This window comes from Tauraco erythrolophus, chromosome 10, assembly GCF_009769465.1.
Source record: "Tauraco erythrolophus isolate bTauEry1 chromosome 10, bTauEry1.pri, whole genome shotgun sequence".
NCBI lineage: Eukaryota > Metazoa > Chordata > Aves > Musophagiformes > Musophagidae > Tauraco > Tauraco erythrolophus.
In genome coordinates this window covers 35,064,601-35,090,938 of record NC_141474.1, presented here as the reverse complement: position 1 = coordinate 35,090,938, position 26,338 = coordinate 35,064,601, and the positions used below count along the sequence as shown (strand labels likewise).

The following is a 26,338-nucleotide window of genomic DNA, read 5'->3' as shown; positions in this document are numbered from 1 at the left end:
ACAGGAGGAGGAAAGGGCGTCGGAGGAGGTGTGAAAGCAGAGCTGCCGGGAGCACACCGAGCTCCGACACCTCGGGCACACGCGGGATCGGCGGAGGGATCCCGCTGCCGGGGCAAACCCACCGGCAAACCGCTGCATGGCTTTTTAACCATCGTTTTCAAAGGATTTCTTTAAATATCGGGTTTACCCGAACACGCTGACATTGATACCGGTGCTCTGATCCGCATTTAAAGGAGTCAGAGAGCCGCCCGAGCGCTGCTCAGGGCTCTTCCCTGTGCCTCGCTGAGTTTCCCGCGCACGGTGCAGCAGCCGCGGAGGGTTCCTCCCCGTTCCGGCGGGAAGCCGTTCCCTCAGGGACGGGCCCACGGGCCCCCTGAGGAGCCGCGGCGGCTCCGGCCTCGGCGCTCGGCGCCGACCGAGCCGCAGCGGCGTCTACACGAACACGGACCGCGGCGGCCCGCCGAGCTCGCACCCCAGCCATTTTCGCACCCCGCGGCTGACGAGGCGCCCGCCCCGCCGGCCCTTCCCCTCGCCCCACAGCGCGCCCATGGCGGCGCACTGCGCATGCGCCGCACGCGGCCCTCCGGCCCGCTGGGGGGCGCGCTTCCTCCTCTGAGGAGGGCTGAGGCGTCCGAGCCGCTGCCTGACCAAAATCCCGCCGGGCGGCGGCGCCGCTCGCCGCGGCAGCAGGGTGCAGGCGCGCCGGGCAGCCCGCGCGCCGCAGGACCCCGGTCCTCTTCCGCGGCGGCGGCGCTCGGCTGGGCTCTGCTCTGCTCGGCGCGGCGCGGCCCAAGATGTCGACCAAGAATTTCCGTGTGAGCGACGGGGACTGGATCTGCCCCGACAAGAAGTGAGCGTGGGGGGAGCTCCTGGCGGAGCGGGGCGCTGCGCTGCTGGGCGGCACGGCCCCTCGGCCCGGCCCGAGGAGCCGCGGGGGTTAATCCGGAGCGAAGCCGGTTCGGAACGTAGGGGCGCTTCGCGTCGAGCCGTGCGCGTTTCCCGGCGGTCGGTTAACCGGCGGCTTCGCGCTCTGTTTCCGTTTCCAGGTGTGGGAACGTGAACTTTGCCAGAAGAACCAGCTGTAACAGATGCGGGAGGGGTGAGTGCCTCAAAAGATGCGTCTTTCCTCGTCCTTGTCCGCCCCTTTCAAGCGAAATAACGTTAGATCGCTTAAAAGGAAGATGCTTGAACGCTGGTCTTGTGTTTGTTTTTTTTTCTTTTCTAGAAAAAACGACAGAAGCCAAAATGATGAAAGCGGGAGGGACTGAAATAGGAAAGACACTGGCTGAAAAGAGTCGTGGCCTCTTCAGTGCTAACGACTGGCAGTGTAAAACGTATGCCCTTTTAAAAAACGCAGAGCGTTCTCTCAGGGCCGCGCAGCACATCTGCGGTGTGACACGTGTGTAAATTTACTGTACTGGTGAGAGAAGCGTGATTAAAGCCCCAGCTGTCCCACTAGTGCTGTTCCGCTGTGAGGACGGCACTGGGGTCTGGCTGCTGGGCAGCAGTCACGTAATTAACATGGCTGGAAAAGACAAAAAAGCCAGGACTAGAAAGGTAAAAGTTCCTGGTTTTCTCCGATAAGGCGAGGCTCTTCTCGAGCTGGGCAGAAGCGCGTAGGTGGAAGTAACGCCCTCGCTGCAGTGTGGCACTTTGTTGTTAACACTCACTCAGATACTCAGCGAGTAAAGTTCAGCCCATAAACGTTCTCAGGTGTCTCTCCAAGGCACCAGTTAGGAACACGAAGATCTAAATTTGAAAAGGACGACTTTAATAAAATGCTTTGGTCTTTGAAAGGTGCTTTCAGATTTTCTGGAGCACCTTTAAGGATTTCAGCTTTTGCTAATTGACTAGTCTACCTGACCAGTGAAACCTGGATTTGTTTTTTTTTTCTCTCAGAACTTGGCTGTGTTCAGCTTGATGGCTTTCTGTTTGTGCTGCTCTGCAGCACGAGACGAGCAGGTTCCCTGGGCAGCGGTGTCTGAGGGAATCCCCTGATGTAACGTTTTAGGATCGTCCTGGTTTTCCAAGTTCACAGCTAGACTGTATATTAGAGTCCTCCTCCTCCTCCTCCTCCTCAGCAGCACCCTGTGATCGTGGTGTGGATGGAGGAAGCATGAGTGGCCTTTTAGGACACCATGAGACAGAAGTGCAGTAGCAGAAGCATGTAACTGTGCATCGGTGGGTGACGGCGACTGCTCATCAGCATTATTCCTGTGGCAGCTCCTTCCTTAACTCCTCTGAACTGCCCATGCCACAAGTGGAGAGTAATGAGGAATTTTAATGCTTTTTTTACTTCTTTGCCCTTGTTTTGTCCAGTGTGGTCATCCTCCCAGCATCCTCAGGCGGGTGAAATGCCCGTAGACTCTCTTGCTGTTCCTTGTCTCTCGGTGGCTGTTGGCCTTGGACTCGGTTGTGTTGTGCTAGTGACTGCAGATCACTGCTAGAACTTGGCAAATACCTTTTCACATTGAGGGGTTTTGGGGTTTTTTTTAAGTGTTGCCTCAACACTTAATGCTTTTGGATTTGAAATAAAATGTTTCTGATTCCTGTTTTGTTCTTTTTGCCTCCGAAGATGTGGTAACGTGAACTGGGCCAGAAGATCAGAGTGTAACATGTGTAACACTCCCAAGTACGCTAAACTGGAGGAAAGAACAGGTAAAATGTGTATGGTTTTAAAGTTACTGTAAGAAAACTGCTTTTTATGAATCACAATGGGGTTTAATTAGAGGGATTGTTTTCACAGCAGAAGTGAGTTGAATAATGTTCCATGTGTAAATGAATCTGTAGGTTCTCAGGCTTAATTACCTCCAGTAGTGTGGGAAGTATGTGATGGTTTCCTTTGGAAAGTCAACAAATATTCAGCTTGAGCTGCCTCTGTGTTTGATCTTGATACTGAGACACTGGGAAGGGGTCAGGCAGTGTTTTATGGAACTCCAGAGGGTCTGGTGTGTGTGGTGTCCATCCACGGGGGCTCGGAGTCACAGGAGCAGCATGTGGAGGTGAGACTGTGACCTCTTGGTGAGGGGTGAGGTTTGGTCACGCTGACTCGTTGTAAGTTCCTGCATGAAGGATGAAGGCAGGGGTGGGTGGAGCAGAGGATGGCCGTACAGGGCGGTTGTAACTGCTTACGCTGTCACCACTGCACACGGGATCAGGCAGAGTGGAAGGCACAGGGTGTAACACTAGGAAAAGAAGGATGGGGAAGAGCACAGGGCTTGTTATTCAGAAGGAAAAAGAATATTTAAAGTGTTCTTATTTAATACGGTGAGAATAGTGAAGAATAATATTTATTGTGTTTCTATTATTGAGTTTTTTAAATAATAATTGATTTTTCAAGTGCTGGTGCCCCTCGGAGTAACCCTGCAGTCCCTGCAGGACACCCAGCACGTGGCACGTGCTTGCAGTAAATCACCAAGTCAGCTGGAATGAAAACGAGTGCTGAAGTTTTCCACTCACGTTATCCAAAGGAATGGAAAGGTCCTTAAGGCAAATCTGAGCAGTTGTACAACTCAGTGCAACTCCAAGGGGCTTTTATTCCCCCTGCTCCCTCAGGATGTATCCATCACAGAGTAGCTGTGGTGTGGGAGCGGGCTGGTGCCCCGGAGGCTGCCTGCGCCTCGGACCTGCCTGTGGCAAAGAGCAGCAGCTGGGAAGGCAGTTAGCCAGGGTTGCCCTCGCCCGTGTTTGGTTGCCCGCTTCCCCGAGTTGGCCACTGGCTGCTCCAAGGCGGGGTTGTGGCCGTCGAGGGCAGCAGCCTTTGTCATGGCCCCTGGGAGACAGCCTTGGGTCTGTAGCCACCACACTGCCGGGCACTGCGGCCCCACCAGAGCTCTGCTGGGCAGCTGGGTGCTCAGCACGGCTGTAATCCTGACATTTATTGATACATAATTGTTTTTCCGTTCTTTTAACCTCTGTGGCTTCTGTGGTTTTGTGTGTCTTAATCCCTTTTCTCCACGAGGTTCCTGAGGAACTACATTTCGCAAACGTGTGTGGGAACAATTCATGTTCCTCTTGAGATCATGTTGTGTTCTTGTTGCACGTGTTTCTAAACGCACCGCAGGCTTCCAGCAGCTCTGTGGAAGCCTGTCCTAAACTTTGTGCTTAGTGTAGCCGAATTTGTTGTCTTGTCCCCTTTGTTACAGGATACGGAGGAGGATTTAACGAACGAGAGAACGTGGAGTACATCGAGCGCGAGGAGTCGGACGGGGAGTACGATGAGGTGAGACAAGGTGGTGTCTGGGTCTGGAGAGATACGTCTTGTGTGCTTGGCGTTGAGGGTATGTGCCTCTGCGTTTGGTTTCCCAAACTCTTCTGGGGAAGAGCACTTCAGAAGTACGTTGTGATGCGTCTCTGTCAGCTGCTCAGGTGTGAAAGTTTTGAACAGAAAGTGAATGCTTCTGGTTTGTCTTTTTGGGGGTTAAAAACTAAGAGTGAGGTCAAATTAAACTGGAGCAAGCAGAGTTGGTTACATTTCTCAGGGAGCTGGTCATGCATGTTGTTTTCTGCCAGATGTCCAACGTTGTCTTAAAAAGGTGCCCCACAGACACGAACATAAAATAATCTTTTGTTAAATTCAAATTCCTGGTGTAGTGGAGGGTGTCCCTGCCCATGGCAGGGGGGTTGGAACTAGATGATCTTTGAGGACCCTTCCAACCCAAACCAGTCTGTGATTCCATGATTCTAAACTCAGATTTCCGTTCGTCTTGTCTGTGGCTACTAGTTGTATCAAAGAGAAGCATCTCCTGCAGAAGGTTTCTTGTTGCTAGTTGTTGTTTCGTAGCAGTAGCTTATTTGAAAACGATGTATATTTATTTTCTCAGAAGTTTTATCAAAAAATACAGGTGGAAATTACTTTTTATTAAACCCTGATCTAATGGAATCAAATTTCTTAGTTTGGACGCAAAAAGAAAAAATATCGAGGGAAGCCGGTCGGTCCCGCATCTATCCTGAAGGAAGTAGAAGATAAGGAATCTGAAGGGGAAGATGAGGAGGATGAGGATGGAGATCTCTCCAAATATAAATTGGATGAGGTAGAGTGTTTTGGTTTTTTCCTAACAGTTGTTTTTTAATGATTACCACAGTGCTGTTTAGTATGGTCTGTGTTTTTAGCTGCCTTTAGAGCAGCGTAAAGGAGGAGCTGTCAGAATAATGGTGCCTGCAGCTCTGTTCTGCTCTAAATACCTGCACTTAAACATGTATAATTGTTTTAAACCATAAAAAATTAAAAGCTTATCTGAGATCAGACTCAAAAATTTTGAGATCCTTACTTAGAAGCTTGATGTGTGGTTACCATATAAAGGCAACGTACTTGAATTTTAGCCTTTTGAAACCACATCAGATTAATTTTTTTACAAAAAGGAATAAAATACTCACATTTTTTTCATCTTTCCTGAAATACATGATCATCATGTACTGGATTGTCCACGTCTTTGAACAGCAGTCCTGCAGGGACATGCTTATGTGCTTATTTTGAACACAGCAATCACCAAATTCTGCATGTGGAATGTGTCTGCAGAATTATGCTATGGTTAGAGATTTTTGAGTCTAAAAGTTCTTCCAGGCACTAGTTTAAAGTAACTGGTAATAATGAACTTCATTAAAGAACAGAAAATGAGACTTCAGATGGTTTTTTTGCAGACCTTTTCGTAATTCGCTTCGAAAGACACGTTTTCAGTCACTCTTTACTCTTAAAACTTTTGGATCTCATTAAATGCACTGACAGTATTTTCAAAGGTTGAAAAAAAGCACAAACCACAGAATAAGTAAAAAACATTGACTGAAGAAAGCAAACTTAAGTATTTCTTCAATCTCTGTATTATTCCAGGATGAGGATGAAGATGATGCTGACCTCTCAAAGTATAATCTGGATGCCAGTGAGGAAGAGGACAGTAATAAGAAAAAGAAATCCAATAGGCGCAGTCGTTCCAAGTCTCCATCTTCCCACTCCCGCTCTTCATCGCGCTCATCCTCTCACTCAAGCTCAAGGTCTAGGTCCAGGTAAACGGGTACAGGTCAAGGGTAACGCCAGGCAAAATGTCAGTATCTAACTTCTTTATTTACTTTTTTTCTTGATTGCCTTACAGTTTTAGTTTAACAATGTTAATTTTGTGTACGGAATTTACACAGGTAGATCGTGTTCTGTTTGTGGGTCCTGAGCAGAGAGGCCTCATATGTCTCGTTGCTTGTTCTAGGAAGTTTTAAGTTCGTATTTCAATTGAATCCTTCAAATAAATTTAAAAATATGACTTATTTTCAGTTTTATTTTTAGGCTTGTTGGCCGTATGTGATTCAGTGGGTGAACTTTTTTTAGCAACGTTAAGCTGTTGAACAGGGGACCAGAAGGTGGTGTGAAAGTGGGAGGAGGTGGCAGGAGAGGGCAGTGGTGATGCAGTCCAGACAGCTCCAGTGAAAGGACAGAATGGAAAATATCCCGGAAGTAAAGACAAGAAACTTGAACTTAGCTTGATGGCAAGAGACAAATCTTTGATTACGGTGGCAGTGTTGTCAGGGTAACGCTGCAGGCGTATGTTGGTCATGGGGCCACAAAAAAAAAGTCCGTTGGGTAGATGTAAGATCTCACATTATTGTTTAAATTTGATAATATATGAACAATTCAATAAATGCTTTTCAATCACGTGATGTAAGGTACAACGTGATTTACAGCTAATACAAGGATGACACCGACAAGTCTGAGACCTCGGATCGGTACTAGCTCGTAGGGTTATACATGAAGGTCGTGTGCATAAAGTTCAGGTTTCTTCTCATCTTCCCAGCTTTGTAACTGCACCTCTCCGCTCTCACCGCTGTGGTCGCTGCCCACGTTCCCCACACTCTCATACTAACCAGATGTCAGCCACTGGCTCTGTTTTGTCTTTCTCCCTGTTGCTGTCATGCTTTTTTCGTGCTGCATTTTCTGTGAAAAGTGACGTTCTTCACCATGCCTGTTGCCAGCCTCCCCGCTCCTTCACACGCCCCCTCCAGACCTGTGTTTGCCACGTGGCTCCAAGGAGGAGCACCAAGTGAATAGCAGTGACTAAGCTGATTTTTGGGAACGAAGTGAGGTGTGGGGCCAGATCCTTGAGGAGGTGGCCGTGTTGTCCTGCGTGTGGACAGTATTGCATGTGTGCAGTTCTTGGGCTTAGGGGTGGGAAGGGCAAAGAAGACAGAAGAACTTCATCTGGCCATAACTCTTTTCACTAATTCACAAATGTTAACAGTCAAGTAAAAAGTAGCTTGTCATAACCAAAATTTGCTAGGGATCTTCCAACTTTTTGCCTTTAGCTACAGATAATGAATTGGAAATACCAATTGTCATTTGTGGATGTTTCTTTGTGCTTTTTAAAAAGGTTTAAGCATATTTTCTAGGTAACGTGCTCATACTGCTTTTGTTTTGCACAGTAAAGTGAAAAAGACATGGTAACAATACAAACTGGGAGGTCACCAGCATGTGTAATATATTTTTCCTGAAAAGATTATTAGACTTTAATTGCTATGCCTTCTTTTTGCAATGGTTACTGCAAGTCCGCTACCATTTCTACATACCTTGTGGTTTGTGCTTTAAAAAAATCCATCAACATGAAAAATTTGGAAATAATTTTGACTACTTATAAGTAGCGTTAGATATGTCCGTATTTTAGCCAAGAATTAACCACAGTTTAATTTTTAATGCAGGGGAAAAATCTTTAGGAAAACTTGAAACTGCTTCAGAATGCTTGTGAGACCTGACTCGGGGAAAATTTGAACTAGCGAGTCCTAAAACTCTTATTTTCTCTGGTTTTCAAAGAAGCTGATGGCTTTCAACTTAAGGCACAAATTAAAAGTGATGTCACTGATTTCATGAAGTAGTTAATAGATATGCAGTTGTTTCGTTTCACCAAATAACTGCAAACCTGTTCAATTTTTGTGCTTTGTTTTAGGGAACGTAACAAAAAGCTGACTTTATGAATTTTTTAATGCACCATCTTGCTGTGTTAAAGTTTCTGTTTTGAAATGTGCTGTGGCCATACTGGGGGAGTAGGAGGAAATTGTCACTTCTGCAGTGACCCTAGGCCAAGTTGTATCGATGCATCATTGTCTCTGCTGCTCACAGTAGTAGTTGTTCTGTTAAATACAAGTCAGACACTGGAAAAAAAACCTTCCGTGTTGTTTCAGGTCCCATTCAAGAAGCTCTTCCAGTTCCAGATCAAGATCTCGTTCCAGTTCCAGAGAACACTCTAGATCTCGTGGGTCGAAATCAAGGTGAATGAGGTAGCACTCTCTCCTTGCAGAGAGAGAAAAGGGCAGAAGAACCACCCGCTTGTTGATTCCATCGTAAAAATTGTGCCGGTGAAAAAACATTAACTGGTTTTTATCTCGGAAGTCAGAACCCCCGGGGTCTCTGCAGGAGGTTGTTACCACCACAGCTGTGTTTCTTGAGAATGCCAGGCTGTGGTTGAAGAGTTTCAGTCTGATCTAAGCTAGACGAGTGGACGCCACACATCTGCACTCTGAAAGAAGAAGAATTTGATGCATGTTTACCTGCCCCAGTAATTTTTGCTGAGTTTACTGTTGCCACTTCGGCTACTTGATGTGGAAGAACGTTAGAAAACGCGCTGTCCTCCTGGTTCTGTGTTAGTGATCGCTCACTTAACGTACCCACCTTCCACTAGGTAGTGCTGCCGTTATCCTTGTAAATATGGAGGGAATGTGTCAAAACGTTGGTAGTAAGCGGTGCGAGAAGCTGGCAGGAGTTTGAGCTAGCTGACGTTTGGGTGCTGACCTGTGCCAGGAGGAGTAACAAGAGCAAGTGAGTTCCCCGAGGTGTCCTGCTGGCAGGATGTCCCTTTGCGGTGGAACGAAGAGCTGCCCCGTCTCCGTGCGTGCAGAGAGTCTTAAACCTGTAAATAAGGAGGTTTGAGTTGGGAAGACCCATCACCAGTGGTGCCACCGCCCCTTGGTGGCAGGGACGTGGTGTGGATTGTCACGTGAGGGTCAGCACTGGATGGCACTCGTGCTTTTAGGAGGAGAAAAAGGAACAGGGTGCCTGTGCCCCTCCCAGGAGCTGAAGGGACTCGCCAGCCCAGCTGGTTATTTGCTTGTGCCACGTGGCATCTCCCAAGTGCCCGCAGTGTGTTAGCTCCTGTGACGTAGGACTGCTCTGTCACGACGAGAACCCTGACAATATTTCACCAGTAACATCAGCATACGTGGGGGGGCTAATGTTTTATCCAGCTTACTGACAAAAAATCCTCTTAGGTGGTTTTATATCATTTCAGAATTTTAGTTGAGGACTTTCTAGCTCTATTGCTTTTCCTACAAGTGTGGGTTGGTTTTTCTTGGTTTTGTTTAGATAACCAAAGTGATCTTTAAGTGCTTGTTAGTTCATTTTTGGTTTGTTTTGTTTGGTTGGTTTTTTTTTTTAAATGACTGTATTCCAAGAGGGTTTTTAAAATATTTTGATTGTGGAAGGTCTTATTCTCTACCCAAATTTATTTTGAGATTTGCAAATACACCTTCTGAGGGTGTAAGATAGTAAGATAACTACTACTTTACAGATCCCCAGTGTGAAATACTCACTAGTATCAAGTGACACATTGTTAAATCAGCATTACATCTGTAGTTTCCCAGCCGTTTTGCTCTGTGAACTGAACTACTGAGGAAGGTCCTTACAGAGGACCTCCTCCTTCCTGGCCCAGTCTCCCATCACTTCCTTGTCAAAACGTGCCGTTCTGGAGAATGCTGGAAAAAGATTTCTAGGCCGTGGGTGGTCTGTGTATCAAGAAACACTATTTAGCAAAGTTTATTAAGAAAGCTACCACGGCAGTAGAAGTCTTTATTGGCAGATAACTAAGGAGTAAGTATTAAAGCATCCACAGCTTTTTTTGATAAAGCACCGATGTAAATAGTAGTGAATGTTCTTGAAAACTGTCTCTTTTTGTTCTTTCTTTGTTCTTTCTGTGCTATACCAGAATTAAATCTGATTTATTTCTTGATCAATAAAGATCCAGCTCCAGGTCCTACAGGGGGTCTTCCACCCCGAGAAAAAGATCTTACTCAAGCTCTCGTTCCTCGTCTTCCCCCGAGAGAAGCAAGAAGCGAAGTCGTTCTAGATCCTCTTCACCTGGTGATCGCAAAAAAAGACGATCGAGATCACGGTCACCCGAAAGGTTTGGGTTTATGTAGAATAAGAATGGATGTATTTAAATGTGTGATTTTTTTTTTTTTTTTTCCTGAAGGACTGAGATTCACTGGGAAGGAATTGAATCTGATCAGTTATTCTGATATTAAAAGTAGTTTTCTTACTTCCCCTACTCTTACTTCCTATTAAGACCTCTGTAATTGCCTTTTTTTTTTTTTCCCCCCACTCCAATGAAATTTCCTCCTGCTAGGAGCATGTTCCATAGAGACCCGAGTCACCATTCTTTCAGTGTGTGAAAGTGTTAACGTGTACATCACTGATTTATTTTCATTAAGTTAAGATGGCATTTAGAAATTGTATTATACTTTCAGAATTAAACTTAGATTTTTAGTACTAAATCCATGTTCATGAGCTTAAAGTGGTTTAAAGTTATTTCTATATTCTTATAAGGCCCCTATCAGATATACTTGGCTTCCAGCTATTGTAGGATACAGACTACTCAAAGCGGATGCTAAAATTAATTTAAACTTATTTCTTTGCATGCTTTCTCCATTTATATCTTACAGACGCCGCAGATCATCATCTGGATCTTCCCATTCTGGTTCCCGTACAAGTTCTAAAAAGAAATAATGTATTAAAGCTCAGATTTAAAAAAAAAAAAAAAAAATTCCAGTCAGTGCATGAGACATTTTTAAGAAGTTGGTGTCTTACTTGGTCAGAAGTGCTAAATCTGCTAGTAGAGGTGCATGTCTGTCCTTGCTTTCTGGAAAACTGCAGCTTTGTTCATTCATGAAACAAAAAGTGAGGTAGCATTTTAAGCCATAAACTCCCCAGAGGAGGCGTGAAGTTTTATTATTTGAGTAAGGGGGTTTTTATTATTTTTAAAGACTCAGTTACTCTATTCCTGGCTCCCTTACGTGTATGAGCAGGCACAGGCTGGACGTGTTCTAATACAACTTTGCTCTTCACGTGACATTGACAAAAAAAGAATCTGAGGAATACAGGAAGAACCCATGAGCTCTCTGCATCCAGCTCCTGAGCTTGTTTGCTGGAGCTCCTGTGGGACCACAGAAGATGAGCGTAGCTGTAGGGTTGGTGTTACCCCTTGGATGACGGTAGTGAGTACGTAGGTCTAATTACTTTTTGTTTTCCTGTGTTGAATTAAAAGCATAGGTGGATGCCCCTCTTTCTCTTTAGCTGTGCTCAGTGCAGAGTAGCTATGAAATACCCAGTCCATCAAGTAGACCTCATTCCTTCAAAGTGAGCGTGTTGGAGACGTTGGGCACTGTCCTCTCCGTCGCTCGAGTGCCATCGCTGCCGGTGCCCGTCACTAGGAATTGTGTGCTGCAGCCAGCGCAGTGCCCTGTCTGCAGTGGGTGCTGGCTGCGGTGTTTGCCCAGGACTCTGCGGTCCTTCCTTACGAAAGGATCAGTTAGGAGCTGCTCCGGAGGTGGAGGAGTGTGGAACTAGCTTCTTGGAGTCAAGTGAAGCTTCTGCAGGCCGCCCGTAAAATTCATTTGGGGCTGACTAAAATTTTCAAGGTATCTGAATTTTCTTTATATTTAAAAATGAAAATAAACTGTACAGAAAGCTCTGACATCTTAAATGTGTTCTTCATCAATCATTCTTTTTCCCTTAAACATGATTTATGGCTTAAAATGCTTTATTGACTCTGTTTTGCTAGCAATATCACAATATCTCTTGAGCTCCGTTTGGTTAAGAAAGGTTTAAGTGTCTTCAGTGCCGTCGCAAGGTAAGTATGTTAAGGAAAGTTCTTCTTTTTAAGCAAGCAAACAGCAATATATCTGTATTGATCTCAGAAGGAAAACTTCCAAACCCATATTTGACCGCTGCTTTTCTTAAATGAACTGCACAAAAACAAACGGAGCAAAATTTAAAAACTACATTCTGCTTTCTTTTCTTTTCTTTTTTTTGGTTTTTTTTTTTTAAGACGCTTCTTTTGGACTGGTATATCAGCAAAACGCTTTTGGTGTAGAGATATTTTCATAATCTTTTTGCAGAAAAAAAAAAAACGCTCTGCAGTTTCTTCTTGAAGGCTTATCTTTTCTATCCAATGTCAATGCTAGATGTGTGTAGATTGCACAAGAGCAGGCTAGTCTTGTAACTGCCTCCGACGACCTCGAAGTCCAACTGCTCAGCTGTAAACATCAGATCCAATAGATGCCATGTTGTTAGCCTTCGGTTTTCCCTCGTGCTTTGTATTCAAATCGTTGCTGTACTTAACAGATGAAAGTTTTTAAATTTAGCAAACGATAGGCTACGGACAAAGGAGAGTTTGGCTTAGATAAAATGTAAGGCAACGTGATGCTGTAGACAAGTGTAAATAAAACCTGTGAGTCAACTGTGCAGCGAGTGCTTTCTCTTGGGAACGTACACAGATCTGTCTTCACCACCTCTGCCAGCAGGTTGTTGTGTTGTTGGTCTCACCACCTCTGCCAGCAGGTTGTTTTGTGGTTCTCTCCCTGCGCTGCCAGAAGGGCAGTGTGTGTGCTCACCCGGCCACACCTATCAGAAATTTTCAGATTGTTTCAGTTCTTGAAGAACCAAAAATATTTTTGGATCTGAACGGCAGCGCCTTTGAAACGAGTTTTGTACAAAACTTCAAGGTGTTTTCTTCTGTAGGTGTTCCGTGTCTTCAGGGTGTTTTGAGAGGAATCAGCAGGTTTAAATTATTTTGGTTTTCTACGGTTTAAAAGGCAAAGGCGCAGCGACTGGGAGTCTCTGCATGCCGTTACAAACGGCACAATACCTCGCTTTAGTTACTGGATCAGCAACTAAATTAGACCCAGTCTACTAGAACTGGTGGTTCCACCTCTGAAATTCAGCTTGGGCAGTGAAAAGGTGGGGGGGACAGGGATTATCTCCAGTGACCGAGCAGTAAATATTTCCCTTGCCCTCTGTTTAGCCATTGGGGGTCAAATAAATTGCTGCTCGTAGAACTAAACCGGTGGATTTGTGCAGCTTTATCAGAGTGAAGTTTGTCGTGGCCAAGGAGAAGTGTTGGCGAGGTCAAGTTCAGGGCTAGTGTGGTTTTCTGTGAGTAGTAGTGGTGGGTTTGTGTTAAACCTTCTGTAGTAACTGGAAAGTAGAAAGTGAGTAAGTGAAAGCAGACTAGACTTCAGTTTTACATCATTTTGGCAACAGAGTGAAATCCACTGATGGAAAATGTTTCTTTTTTCTTCAGGTAGACAGTCAATTAATAACAAAAGGTGTTAAAACGTGCATGTTGATATATCTTGCAACAAGATTGCGTCCTTCCCACACCAGGTAACCAACTCCTGTACACGCTTTTCCCATACCAGCAACTGTGAGGCACCACTGCAGGTTAAACAGTTGCTGTGTTAGGTCGGAACTTCTCAGTCCCCAAACTCAGACTGGGCTTGTCCTGATGACTGGCAGGCCGGTGTTGTGATGGCACTTTAAATGGCACGGTCATCACTCTGCTTTGGAGAACAAGGAGCGTAAATAAGAGTTCAAGAGCAATGAAAAATGCTAACGTTGTTGCAGACACCTGAAACCTTTCTAATTTCAACGTAGCGCTGCTTGACAGATCTTGGAAAAACAAATCCCAGTAGGGCAGGATAACTTCCAAAGCAACAGTGTGTGGTGCCTTTCATCCAGGTATCGGAAAAGGTTGCGTAAGTTTTGCAAATGGAGAGCTGACCAGTGGAGTCTTGCATTCCCAGTTTGGCATTCCCAGATGGTACAGGATGTGAGTGGCGGGGTTAGGAGAAGCAGTTTCCTTCTCCGTAACCACCTCACTTTAGCTGGTAGCCACAACATTTTGCTGCTGTCTTCCATCAGGAAAGACGATGCTCCAGTTCTTTTCCAGTCCGACACCAGCTGAGCTACCAAGACCTAGAGTCAATATTCTTACGCAGGATGAAACATACTTGAAACGGGGCAAAAAAGTTGGAAGCTGATGGAAGTTTGAAGGGCAGGTCCCACATGCCCTCCCGTCCCAGTAACGTGCCCACGCTCTTCTTGGTTCACAGCAACACCTTGAGATCGTCCTGTCCTTGCAATTCCTTCCTGTTTGAGGAGGTTCTCTGCCTGGGATGCCACCTTTGCCTGAGAACCTGTGCCTTTTGGAAAGAAACTCCAGCTGATGTTTTTAGTCAATTCCATAGTTTGTTCTTGGAGCATTAATCAAAATGTCCCACTGGTTATAGAATTTGCTGTCTAGAATTCCTTCCATGTAAAGGAGTTTTTTGTTCTTTAATCAGAAATAACATGAGCTAACAGGGTGTTTGGTTTGGGTGGTTGTTTTAAGTATGAAAGTATAGATATTTGTGCAAACTCTTCCAAAATTTGAATAAGAGAGCAAGAAGAGGGAGCAATGCTCCTGTCACAGGTCAGTTATGACAACAGCTTTGAGCCAAGTTCTGCGCAATTTACTACCTGCCTGTCCTCCCGTTACCAAAATGAGTAGTGTATTGGAGAAAGAGGGTGCTTACACACGCATTTTAAAAGAAAATAAAGTCTGTGGAGTGCTTCATACTTGGTTTGGGAAAGGAACTACTAAATGGATGTTTTCTCGTGGGCGGGTTATGGACCCCATCCAGAAACAACACCCAGCTGAGCTCCCAGGGAACGTTCCCACTGTAAAACACGGGGCTCGTACCAAGCACGGTGCTAAATGATGGCACAGAACCTCCCCAGATGGCGGAGGGGGACGCAGGGGGTGGGTGCTGAGCTCGGACTAGCTCCAAGTCGCTAAACCGATGTCAGAATTGGAGAGGAGGGGGATGGATATTCCCCCTCACGCTTTTCCACACTCTACTCTAAGCTGCGTCCATCTGAGTTTCGTGTGAATATTGTTCCCAGCGCTGGGTTTACGTGGCAAATGGCCTCCTGCTGCAAGGTGAACGGCTGGATTCCTCCGGTTAGGGCCAGGTGGCTGTACACGCTCTGGAAAGCAGAATTCGCACAGCTCAGTAATTTGGGAAGCAAGCCAGAACTTCCGGCACGGTTCTTATTTCTGAGAAACGCGGCTCTCCCCGTGTCACGGTTTAGCCTGGGCACGTTGGGCACGCAAAGGAAGACCCGAGCAGGGCAGTGTTTTAAACTGGGCTTTGTTGGTGGCATGTCTAACCCGTAAAACCCTCACGACTTCTTAAAACTGCTGACTCTGCTTTCGCAGGAAAGACGAGCGAAATTCCCGGCAGCGGCTGCCTGTGCAGAGCAAGATCAGAAATTCCTGCTCGTAAACGGCCGCGGTTTAACCCTGTCCCAGCCGAAACCGGGACACGGGCAAAGAAGTAGTTGCAACGTGAGAGGAGGGTTTGCAGCAGTGATTCATTAGTGTCGGTTGTTAATTAGAGCGGTTGTTGTCGGTGCCGGAGCAAACCCGGGTCCCACCGAGCTCCGAGGCCGTGAGAACACGGGAACGGCACGGAGGGGCTGCGATCCGGGGGGTGCTTCGGTGCCGCTGCCTGAGAGCTGGGGGGGTTCGTTTCCTTATTCGTGGTCAAGCGGGTCCGTTACGGCCTGAGGACAGAGGAACGATCCCGTCGGGCCCCGGAGGCGCTCGGGGAGAGGGTCGGGGGCAGCCGCGGTGCCGCCCGGGGGCAGCAGAGCTCACGGAGCGGCTCGCCGGGGGCCGGGCGGGATCCCCCCCCGGAGGGAGGGATGGAGGGATGGAGGGAGGGCCCCCCGAGGGAGCCATCCCCGCGGCGGGGCACGGCCGGGACCCCCGGGCCGGTTCCAGGGCACGGCAGCGCTCCCGGTGCCCCGAGCGGAGGCTCCGCGGAGCTGCGTGAGTGGCTGGGACCGGGTCGGGTCGTGTCGTGCCGCCTCTCCCCTCCGCCCCAGGGCGGGGAGAGCCGCGCCCCCCGCCCGCCCCCGCCGTATAACGGCGCCCGCCCGCCGCTCCCGAGCGCTCCGCGTCCCGCCGCTCCCGCCGCTATGGGCCGCCCCCTCGGAGCGCCGCCGCCGCCGTAGCCCGCCGGGATGAGCCGCGGGCCGCAGTGCCGGGGCAGCCCGAACGGCACCGAGCCCGGCGCCATGGGGCAGCGGGGCAACGGCACCGGGCGGGCGGCGGAGGGCTGCAGCGCCGTCTCGGTGGCGTTCCCGCTGACCATGATGATCACGGGCCTCGTGGGCAATGCCCTGGCCATGCTGCTGGTCTCCCGCAGCTACCGGGCCAAGGGCAGCCGGCGGAAGCGGTCCTTCCTGCTCTGCATCGGCTCCCTGGCGCTCACCGACCTGCTGGGGCAGCTGCTCACCAGCCCCATCGTCATCTCCGTCTACCTGTCGGACCGCGCCTGGGATGCTGTCGACCCCTCGGGCCACCTCTGCACCTTCTTCGGCTTCAGCATGACGGTCTTCGGCCTCTGCCCGCTCTTCATCGCCAGCGCCATGGCCGTGGAGCGGACGCTGGCCATCCGCGCGCCCCACTGGTACGCCAGCCACATGAAGACGCGGGTGACGAAGGCGGTGCTGGTGGGCATCTGGCTGGCTATGCTCGCCTTCGCCCTCCTGCCCGTCGCCGGCCTGGGCCGGTACACGCTGCAGTGGCCCGGCACCTGGTGCTTCATCAGCACCGGGCACAACCAGCGCACTGGGAGCCTCTTCTTCGCCTCCACTTTCGCCATCCTGGGGCTCCTCTCCCTGGTGGTGACGGTGGCCTGCAACCTGGCCACCATCGAGGCCTTGGTGTCTCGCTGTCGGACCAAAGCGACTCCACCGCGCTCCAACAAGCAGTGGGGGCGAATTGCCATGGAGACACTGATCCAGCTCTTGGGGATCATGTGTGTCCTCTCAGCCTGCTGGTCACCGCTGCTGGTAGGTCACCGTGCCGCTCGCCGTGGGCTGACCCCAGGCCCCCTCCCTCCCCGGGGCAGGAGGCAGCGGGGCTCCGAGAGTGCCAGCCTGGGCAGGGTGGGAGGCACCAGGTTCAGGGGGACAGCGTGGCCGTGAGCAGCCTCTGAGGAGAGAAAGTGGGGACGGGGACAGAGCGTGGGGGGTGCCGGGTGTGGAAGGCTGGTAGGAGAGAAGCTGGGAGAGATCCAAGAGGATAGCCAAAGCGCAGCGTGTTTGGAATAAATTAAGGCGAAGGAACTGGAGTCAAGAGGGAGGGACCTTGAGGAAAACAAGAGGAGAAAGGCAGGATGCGAGGAGACCGTGGGTCTGGGAGCAGGACACCGAAGCCAGCAGCGCTCGTGGCACGGAGCCGCAGGCGCCAGGCGGAGAGCGGGCACGTTCGGAGGGGAGGGGAGCGGTGGCGGCAGCGGCGTGGCACGCGCGGTGCTCCCGCTGGTACAGGCTGACCGGCACTCTTCACCCACCTGCCAGCACCATGGCATCAAGGTGACAGGACACGGGGAACCAGAACCTGCTTGTTCCTCATGCAGGGGAGCCCTGGTGGAAGTTTATCGAGACCTCACTGTGATGGAGCCCTGTGCCCATGGAAAGAGCCGTTCACTGGTTTTTATGTGCTCCTACCTTGTAGCAAAACCTGCCCGAGTGCTTGATGAGAAAAGGTCCCACCTGTGACTTTGCGAGTGCCCTCTGGTTTTCAGCAGATCGCTCGCTGGGTCTTATTTATGGCAGCATTCTGGGCGGTTTGTTTCTGTTTTTTAAGAAGATCCCTGCATTTCTTTCCTCTGTTTTGTTATTCCTCACTTAGACCCTTTCTCCCTTGTCAAACCAGGGTAAATCCCTCCTCATGGTTTAGGAGTGGAGGAGGCTGAATCCTACGGGATGAGGGCACACCCAGGAGTCCGGCACCCCGTATAAAAAGTCCAGCTTTTCTGCTCTCAGAGGACAGCATGATTTTGGGGAAGTTTGTGCCTGGGATCCGTGAGCAGGAAAGGGCTGAAGCTGGCTGGGGTCATTTTGAAGTTATGTGAAAGGTACTTTGTGGCCTGAGAAGGATTTTTCCTCCTTCCTGTGCACAGAGAACTTGAGCTCTCGTTAGTGGGGCTGTGATGAGAAGTGGCTGACAAAGCTAACGGCCAGTGGCGACGAGGTGAAAACAGAAAACAATTCATTTAGTAATGTTATCCTTGTAAATTGATTAAATTTCTGTCAAATCTCCAAAATAACCCCACCCCAAAAAAGCTCAGGGGCTGTAACGTCCTAGAGATCATTAACAGCTCGTGACGACAGTATGATATGAAACCAGACTGAAAATTTGGCGAGAGCTTGAGAGCGAAGGGTGGTGTTCTGCTCCTGTCGGACCAGGTTTGATCAGTTAACAGGAGGCTGCTGCCCTGTCGCCGTGTCCGTGTGTCCGTGCTGGTCGCCTGCTGCCCAGACACCTGGCCGGCCGTTGCCGATGCTGCGGCACATCCCGTGGTCCCGCCGACGTGTGCGGTCAAGTCCCAAGGGAGAGCAGTAGGATTTCTTTATTTTACAGAGGTTAACTGTTGTGTGCTTGCCCGGGATTAAAAAGATGAAAAAACTAGAAGGTAGTTACTAACAGAAGGAAGAGCACTTGCATCTCGGTCCTTGTTTTTGTAGTCTTTTGGGAAGTGGGTTCTGCCCCCTGCTCCGCAGCCCAGCTCTCGCCCAGCCCAGGGCCGTGGAGCTGTGGCACCCGAGGGTTCGTACCAGCCTGGCAGCAGCGAGGGAAAACGTCTGAGACGAGGGATGCTTTTTCCCTTCCTCCAGAACCTGAGTACTCAGAAAAATCGGTGATGATGCAGGGATTCCTTTCCGTGGTTTGCTTCCAACGTGGTGTTTTTGCAGATTTAACAGTCAGGAGCTGCCCCCGCGGTGCTGAATGGACCTGTGGGAAGTGTTAATGGGATGAGTTAATGGAGCAGAGCCCAGGCCAGGGAGCTTGTTGGAAACAACGTGGACACCTCCAGAAAACACTCTGGGAGCTGGTACGAGAGAGCAGGGATTCTGGGAGGCTTGGCCACGGAGGAGGTGCTGGTTGGCAAGGCTTTGCGTGCGTTTTACGACCATCTGGAGGGCTGATGCCCCACAGCTGGCACAGCCGTTGGCCAGAACCAGTTTGGCAGCAGTTCCCTTCCCCGGGCGGCAGCAGCACTGGACAGCATGTAACTTGTTCTGCGGAGTTCTGCAGAACTTCTCCGTCTGGTCAGCCCGTTCTCCAGGCTTCGCGTCCTCCAAACCAAGAGTCATGACTACGGAAGGAGTTTTATACATACACTTCAACAGTTGCTGTGCAACTACGAAATACAAATTAGGAATAAGAGGCCAGATTTTTGGAAGAGTGATCACGGAGTAATGCAAGTGCATTTTCGGGGAAAGCCAGATCGAAGAACTCATTAAACGTAGAGCTGCATCATTTAGCAGTTTTAAGAAATCTAGCTGAAACCCGAATCCAGGGATTTTCAGAGGAGATTTTTGTTGGGTTTTGTTTTGTTGGTTTTTTTTTAAATAAATCTGAGTTTTATAACTGAGAACTAACAGATTCTGGCAACTATTACTATTAGGTAAACAATGTGCTTTTACACAGACAGTATTTTTAGACTTGATCTGTTGATGAAAATGACGAAACTTCTGACGATGGTGGCTGTGCTCTAAGCGGCTCGAGGAAGCATCCTGCCTTTCCATCGTTTGTGCTGGGTTGGGTGGAAAAGAGGCATACGGAGCACAGGCATCGTCTCCTTTCGTTGTGCACTTGGGGTGGAGAACCTGGGAAAACGCTCCCCTGAAATAAGATAACTGCTTTATTGTGAACTGGTTTCCAGTTCTTGCCAATCTTCCATCGATTTTGGTGCTCCGCTGTGGAGCGCGACCGTTGGACTGGACTGAAGTGAGTCTGAGGTGACATCGAGGAGCCTGTTCCTTGATTGCACAGACACACCAGTGCAGCACAAACTGGAATTCTCATAATAATTCTTTTAGAGCTCCGTGCTGCAAAACTGTTCCCTCGCAGAGTTGTTTCAAGGCTGTTTAAAGCCAAAAGGCTCAGGTATTCTGCTGCTTTTTCTATTAAAATACTTCTCCTTAACCCTCCCGTCAGACAGAAATCAAATGCATTCTCTTTTACAGCTATTTTCATTAAAAATGTATTCTTTTGTAGTACTTTTAGATGTGCAAAACATAGTTATGGAAAGCACCTTCACTCAGAGAGGGGAAAAAAGACAGTGGGGTATCCCTGAGCTGCAAGGACAAGAGGCGGCTCCTTTCCTATGAGTGAGGGACTCTTCCCACTAACGCTCCGCTTCCATCTGAGGCTGACATGGCCACCTGTTTGGAAACAGCCCCAGCGTGCTGAGCGTTTCCATTTGGCCAAAAGACTCTATTTGTCTAGATAAGGTCACACCTGAGGGGTGAAAATTAGACCAGGTTTGTTGGGATCCCATTAGGCTTTGGTGGTTGTCACCTTTCTGTAAACGTGTTCTTGTTGAGATCCTCAGCCTTCTCCAGTAATTCTCCGAGAGGATTGCAAATGATTTCACTGTCGTATTTTTCTTGGAAACAGAGAAGTGGTTTGCTTGGGGCTGCTCTGCTGTGAGTGTCCCAGGGGGTGGCAGGTGCTGGCCGCGGCGTGGCCTCGATGCGGAGACGCCGTTCATCCCGTGACATTCCAATGTGTCCGTGGTCCGTGCACACCAGGAGGTGTTGCCTTGCCCTGCTGCAAGAAGGTTGCTGATAAAGATGAATTGTCAGGTGCCGTGTAACACTGGTCATTCCTGGATTACTGCCAGTCTGGTGGATGCGCAGCTGCAGTGAGGGGGTGAGCCAAGGTTAAGGTGGTGCCAGACATGCCCCTCTAGTCTACTTGGCTGGGCTTGTCGTGGCTTTGCCTGCAACAGGCAGGATTTCTGCTTTAAAAAAGCAATCCACGTCCATGCCAGGCAATGGGAAGATCTCCTTTGGAGGTCCACAAGCAGAGTCTCTCATAGGGACTGCTCGAAGTGAAGTCTTTCATTCTGCCCCAGCTTCTCCAGAAGGGTCCTACAAATTTGATGGGACAAAATTACGATTTTGATTTGAAAACAAGATGGTACATGACTATAGGTATAGTTAGTCATCACAAGGAAAAATCATATGCTCTCCTTTGTGGCCTTCCATGGTTCACTCACCACAGCCACTATTTGTGTTTCATCAGGAGAATCCTCCGTTCCTTCTATGGTTTTTATTTAAGCAACACATTAGGGCTAATGGGAGAGGAGACATAGTGTAAGAGGATGAATCCTCCTGCCTTTATGATGCGTAGAAATCCCATTTGGGTTTTTGGAAGCTATCTCAAGAAAAGATTTTGCAGTTTGGGACCGGGAATTTCATGCCAGATTCTTAACGCACGTTCCAGACCTGCCACCCAGCTCTTGCTTGGCTGAAAAATAAGCACCTTTAAGCACAGCAACTGTTTTATCCTCCGTATTTACTGCATGATAAACAGCCTCTAATGATATCAAACAAACAAAATTTCCAGTAGAGCAATTGTCAGTCCAACAGATATTCCAGTAAAGGAGTATTATGTAATAAAACCCAAAATAAGCAGCAGCCATCTCCTTGGGAAATGTATTTTATTAGCCTAATATTTTTGTAGCTCTGTGAGTTCGCTGACAAAAGAACAGTGCTGCACAACAGGGGTCCTTGCAGAGTTCCCAAAGGAAGAGCTGATCTGGGAGAAAGTAATCCAAGTACTGGGAATGGCACATGCAGTGTGGTTTCCGTTGGCTGTAACGTGGGCACGTGGCTGCTCTTCATGGCATGGTAATGGTGCCGTCGCTGCCAGGAGGTGGGTTGTGCTGGGCTCCGGCGGGCACAGGAGATGGGTCATGCTGGGCTCGGGCAGGTCGTGCTGGGCTCCAGTGGGTACAGGAGGCAGGTCGTGCTGGGCTCCAGTGGGTGCAGGAGGCAGGTTGTGCTGGGCTCCAGTGGGTGCAGGAGGCGGCTTATGCTGGGCTCCAGCGGGTTGCGCTGGGCTCCAGTGGGTGCAGGAGGTGGGTCATGCTGGGCTCCGGCAGGTCGTGCTGGGCTCCAGTGGGTGCAGGAGGTGGCTCATGCTGGGCTCCAGTGGGTTGCGCTGGGCTCCGGTGGGTGCAGGAGGTGGGTCATGCTGGACTCTGGCGGGCACAGGAGATGGGTCATGCTGGGCTCCAGCGGGTGCAAAAGGTGGGTCATGCTGGGCTCCGGTGGGTTGTGCTGGGCTCCGGCAGGCGCAGGCGGCAGATGCTGCAGGCAGTATGGGCCGAGCTGAGACAGTGACAGTGACAGTGACCTACAGAGCTGGCGGTGGCAGAGGAAGTGGCAGGACTGTGGTTGTGTGGGGCTGGGGCACAAGTGGCTGCTTGATGTGGTCTGGATCTGGTTCTGTAGTTTTGAAAAGCTCTACCGATGGTTCCTTATTTTCATTTTTATTTAAATTAAACGCAGTAGATGGAATCCTCAACTGCTTCTATTTAAAGAAACAAAAACAATTCTACTTTGCTGTCCGAGCTGCTCTGCCTTCCGGACTCATCGAAGTCTTTCCAAGGTCAACACACGGTTATTGATCTGGCACCCAGAATATCCCTTTGAATGGAAAAATCCTCCCCCGCAGCCTCCGCTCCTGGTCGCTCGTGCTCTGGCTGCCCCAGTTTGTGGGACAGCAGCGATCCAGATGTGACCTTTCTGGGTGACGCTCTGCTCCGAGGACAGCCTTCCGTGGGAGAACCTTGGCTGGGATCACCAGCTGCGGATTGTCTTGGTTCTTTCCAAAGGAAAGGGAACTACAAAAAGACTACTTCCCTTTCCAAAGCCAAGGAGTTGGACAGGGCTGGGAATAACTGGCTGCGAGTCTGGTCCCTGGGGCTGTTCCCTGCGTTCTCAGGACTGGGTGCCCGTTGATTTAGGGCACGGTACCACTGACCTTTGCAAAGACAGTGGATTAGCTGTGCGTCGGGGCCATCGCGCGCAGGTGTCCGTCACCTCCTGGCACGCGGTGCCCAGCGGGAAGGAAGAGCCTTGGCATACGTTAGGAAGCATGCCCCATCCTCCCACCAGCTCTGCCTTTTTCCTTGCTCCCAGAGCTCCCTCGTGCACCGCAGCCCGGTGTAAGAGCACAGCTGTTTTCCCGGATGCACGCAGCACTTGGCAGCAGGTTGCACAGCCAAGTGCCTGCTCAGAAGATGTTTTGATCCCTGTGGTTACGGGATACTGAAAAAAATACTGGGATGCAAAAACTCGTGTGGCTTATCTGTAGAGAAGCAACTGAAAGTCTGTAAAACAATATATTTTTAAGCAGCCGTGGTTGGTACAGAAAGCTCAGGAGAAAATTTTAGACAACAGATACCAGCTAAACAATGGAAAATTGTATCTGACATCTTTCAAAATGTGATTCATGCTTCCTGTGGCGATATGTTAGGCTATGAGAGCATCACACCACCAGCTCTGGGGAGCTCTCTCAGCAGCTTTAAAAAAAAAAAAAAAAACAACCCACAAAGTAAAAAACCTTCTCACTGTTTTTACCTGAATAAGCAGCAGCCCGATAACAAAGCCAGTGCTGCGGGGCTGGGGCACTGCACCGTGATCCCGAGCTGGATTCTTCCCCGGTCACAGGTTTTCTATGTGGCCCTCAGCAGTGGCACCTTTCTCGCCTGTGACCTGAGAGAAAAGGTGTCCTTGTGTTTCCAGGCCGGTGGCATTGATAGAATCATAGAATGGTCAGGGCTGGAAGGGACCTTCAAAGGTCATCTAGTCCAACCCCCCTGCAAGGAACAGGGATATCTCCAACTAGATCAGGTTGCTCAGGGCCTCGTCCAACCTGGCCTTGAATGTCTCCAGGGATGGAGCATCCACCACCTCTCTGGGCAACCTGTTCCAGTGTTCTACAATTCTCATGGTAAAAAATTTTTTCCTAATATCCAACCTGAATCTACCTCAACTGTAAAGCAAGTTCATGTCTTCGTTTGGAAAATAAGGACGTACAAAGTGGTGTTATTTCAGTTGATTGGGTCAATTATTATTTCAGTTGGTAATTTCAGTTGATTTTAGTGCGGTTCATAAGTCTTTCAAAGATGGTAAGGCTTGTAGCATCCCGTAGGAAAAACGGCTCCTCCCTGCTGCCCATACCGTACCCGCAGCACGTGACTGTGCTGGCACTTTGAAATACGAGTGATAAAATGACCTAAACGTACAGATTTTGGGGAGAAAGTATTAATCAAAGCTGCCACTTCTTTGGCTTTTCTGAAGAAATGAGTGGCTATTGCTGATCGGTGCTTGTGTTCTGACATGTGCCATCCACGTCCCACCCGTGGCAGGGCCCCAGCAGCCCTGTGCCAGCGGGCTGTAAATCAGGGTGCTGCCATCCCTGGTGGCATTTCATCCCCACCAACAACCCACATGTGGCTTTTGGCTGCCAGGCTGGCACTGGCTGCTCTGTGCCAAGCACTGTGGGAGGCGTCTGCTACGGAAACCTCTGCTCGTGTGAAAGATTTTGCGCTGTAAATAGCGTCTCCCAGTCGTGCCAGTTCGGATGCTGTGGGAAACGGGTTCCTAAATGTATCCCTCTGTCCACTGGGGGGGCTGAACTGAGGGGGGAAAGGAGGAAAACACAGGTCAGGTTAACACAAAACGCAGGCTGTGGCTTTTGACAAAAAGATTTTATTTTTTTTTTCTGTTGACTTAAAATGATTTCTTGACTCCCAGCCCAAAACACTTTTACGAACCCTTTTCTTTTAATTTGGCTCAGTTCATAAGCAGAATAGGTTACCTCAAAACCAAATTCTAAAATTTAGAAGTCATAGAATAAAACAGCTTTAAAAAAACATGAAGACATTTTTGTATTTGAAATTCTTTTTTCTGACAGTTACTGTTCATAACATAATTTTGAAGAGCTCTACTCGCCAGGAGTTACTCAGCTGTTCCTTGTAATTGTGATAACAGGATAATGATAAAATGAGTCCCTTTAAGTCAATTTTGCAAGGCCAGTAATTTCCCTTTCTACCCAAGGCCGGCTTGAACCCCAGGATTTTGTGCAGGGCTTTCTGCGGTGTCTCACGCAGGGAAGCAGCGTGTGCTGCCTTGTTGTAGCATGAGATCTGTAAATAAATCCAACTGATAGCTGGAAACTATCATGTTTATAGAATCAGAGAATCACAGAATGGTTTGGGTTGGAAGAGACCTCAAAGATCATCCAGTTCCAGCCCCCCTGCCATGGGCAGGGACACCCTCCACTACACCACGTTGCCCAAAGCCCCATCCAGCCTGGCCTTGGACACCTCCAGGGCTGATTATCTCTCGTTTCACACACATGCACAAATTGAGCTGTTCTCTCACTGCTTGCTTCCTCCGATCACAGTTTGAGTTGAATGAGGGAGGGAAAAAATTCTTGACAGGGATATTTGCATAGAGTGATGCACAGATAACAGTCTCTTACCACCCATCGCTTTTTCCTCCTGACTTTCCTTAGGTGACGATGCTGAAGATGATCTTCAGCCACACGTCGTTCGAACACTGCAAGGGATCCTCCGGCGAAGCCCGGAGCTCAGAACTGCACAAAGAATGCAAATTCTTCTTGACAGCTGTGCGCTTGGCCTCGCTCAACCAGATCCTGGATCCCTGGGTTTACCTGCTGCTCAGAAAGATCCTCCTCCAGAAGTTCTGTCAAGCAGCCAGCGCTGTCTCCAAGTGCTCTAACAACGAGTGGAAGGAGAGATCCATCACCTTGTCGGAGGAGATCCGACGGACAACAGCGTGAAGGAGCATCGATCCGCTTGCACGGAGACCACTTTTGCCAACGAGAGCTTTTAAACCTTACTGTGAATTGGGGTGTCTGTAACGTGTTAGCATCTGCATAAATAGCTGAAACCGGTACCATTGAGTGGACTTACCGTGCCAAATAGTGATTTATCCGATGTGCCAAAAAGTCTCAACTACGGGAGAAGGAATGGGGTTTGTTTCTGCGTTCTGTTGGTATTGCCGTTCGGAACCGAGCTGCAGAACGTGGTGGGTTTTGTGCCTGAAATAGAGTTTGGAGGGAATTTCCTTGTGTTCAGGTGGAAAAAATGGTTTTCCTATCAGGGGACACTTGAAACAGATTCAACAGGTTCAACATTCAACCTACTCCTATATCTATTTTAATGCTAAGATTGTCTATGTCAGAGAGTCCTTCTTCCTCCCTTTTTCTGGAGGGCCAAGGGGAGAAAAGGGCAAAAAAAATGCAAGAATGAAAGGAAGACAAAATTAGGAGACTTTGTTTGGATTTCAGTGGCTCGAAACGGAAAAGGTTGTGTTGTGCCAGTGATGGTGCATCACTCTCCTTGGAGAACTGAAGGCGGCACGAGT

General features: G+C 48.9%; 2 protein-coding genes across 2 annotated transcripts; both read left to right on the top strand.

The window, feature by feature from the left end:
• The first annotated feature begins 752 nt into the window (after window positions 1–752).
• Window positions 753–11,823, top strand: ZRANB2 (zinc finger RANBP2-type containing 2). The gene is made up of 10 exons (XM_086617474.1): window positions 753–850; window positions 1,047–1,099; window positions 1,226–1,334; window positions 2,576–2,658; window positions 4,146–4,222; window positions 4,896–5,033; window positions 5,828–6,000; window positions 8,155–8,241; window positions 9,984–10,148; window positions 10,687–11,823. The coding sequence occupies exons 1-10, from the start codon at window positions 795–797 to the stop codon at window positions 10,748–10,750; spliced, it is 1,005 nt and encodes a 334-aa protein (XP_086473600.1). The 5' UTR covers window positions 753–794; the 3' UTR covers window positions 10,751–11,823.
• A 4,270-nt stretch (window positions 11,824–16,093) lies between these two features.
• Window positions 16,094–25,751, top strand: PTGER3 (prostaglandin E receptor 3). The gene is made up of 2 exons (XM_009987039.2): window positions 16,094–16,927; window positions 25,464–25,751. Exons 1-2 carry the CDS (start codon window positions 16,094–16,096, stop codon window positions 25,749–25,751), a joined length of 1,122 nt encoding a protein of 373 aa, XP_009985341.2.
• The last annotated feature ends 587 nt before the right edge of the window (window positions 25,752–26,338 follow it).

Excerpts from the sequence above, each read along its gene's own strand:
- PTGER3 (XM_009987039.2), top strand. The coding sequence starts at position 16,094 with ATGAGCCGCGGGCCGCAGTGCCGGGGCAGCCCGAACGGCACCGAGCCC. Across the intron at positions 16,928-25,463 it reads CCTGCTGGTCACCGCTGCTG|GTGACGATGCTGAAGATGAT; the intron begins GTAGGTCACCGT and ends GACTTTCCTTAG.
- ZRANB2 (XM_086617474.1), top strand. The coding sequence starts at position 795 with ATGTCGACCAAGAATTTCCGTGTGAGCGACGGGGACTGGATCTGCCCC. Across the intron at positions 851-1,046 it reads TGGATCTGCCCCGACAAGAA|GTGTGGGAACGTGAACTTTG; the intron begins GTGAGCGTGGGG and ends TTCCGTTTCCAG. Across the intron at positions 2,659-4,145 it reads TAAACTGGAGGAAAGAACAG|GATACGGAGGAGGATTTAAC; the intron begins GTAAAATGTGTA and ends CCTTTGTTACAG.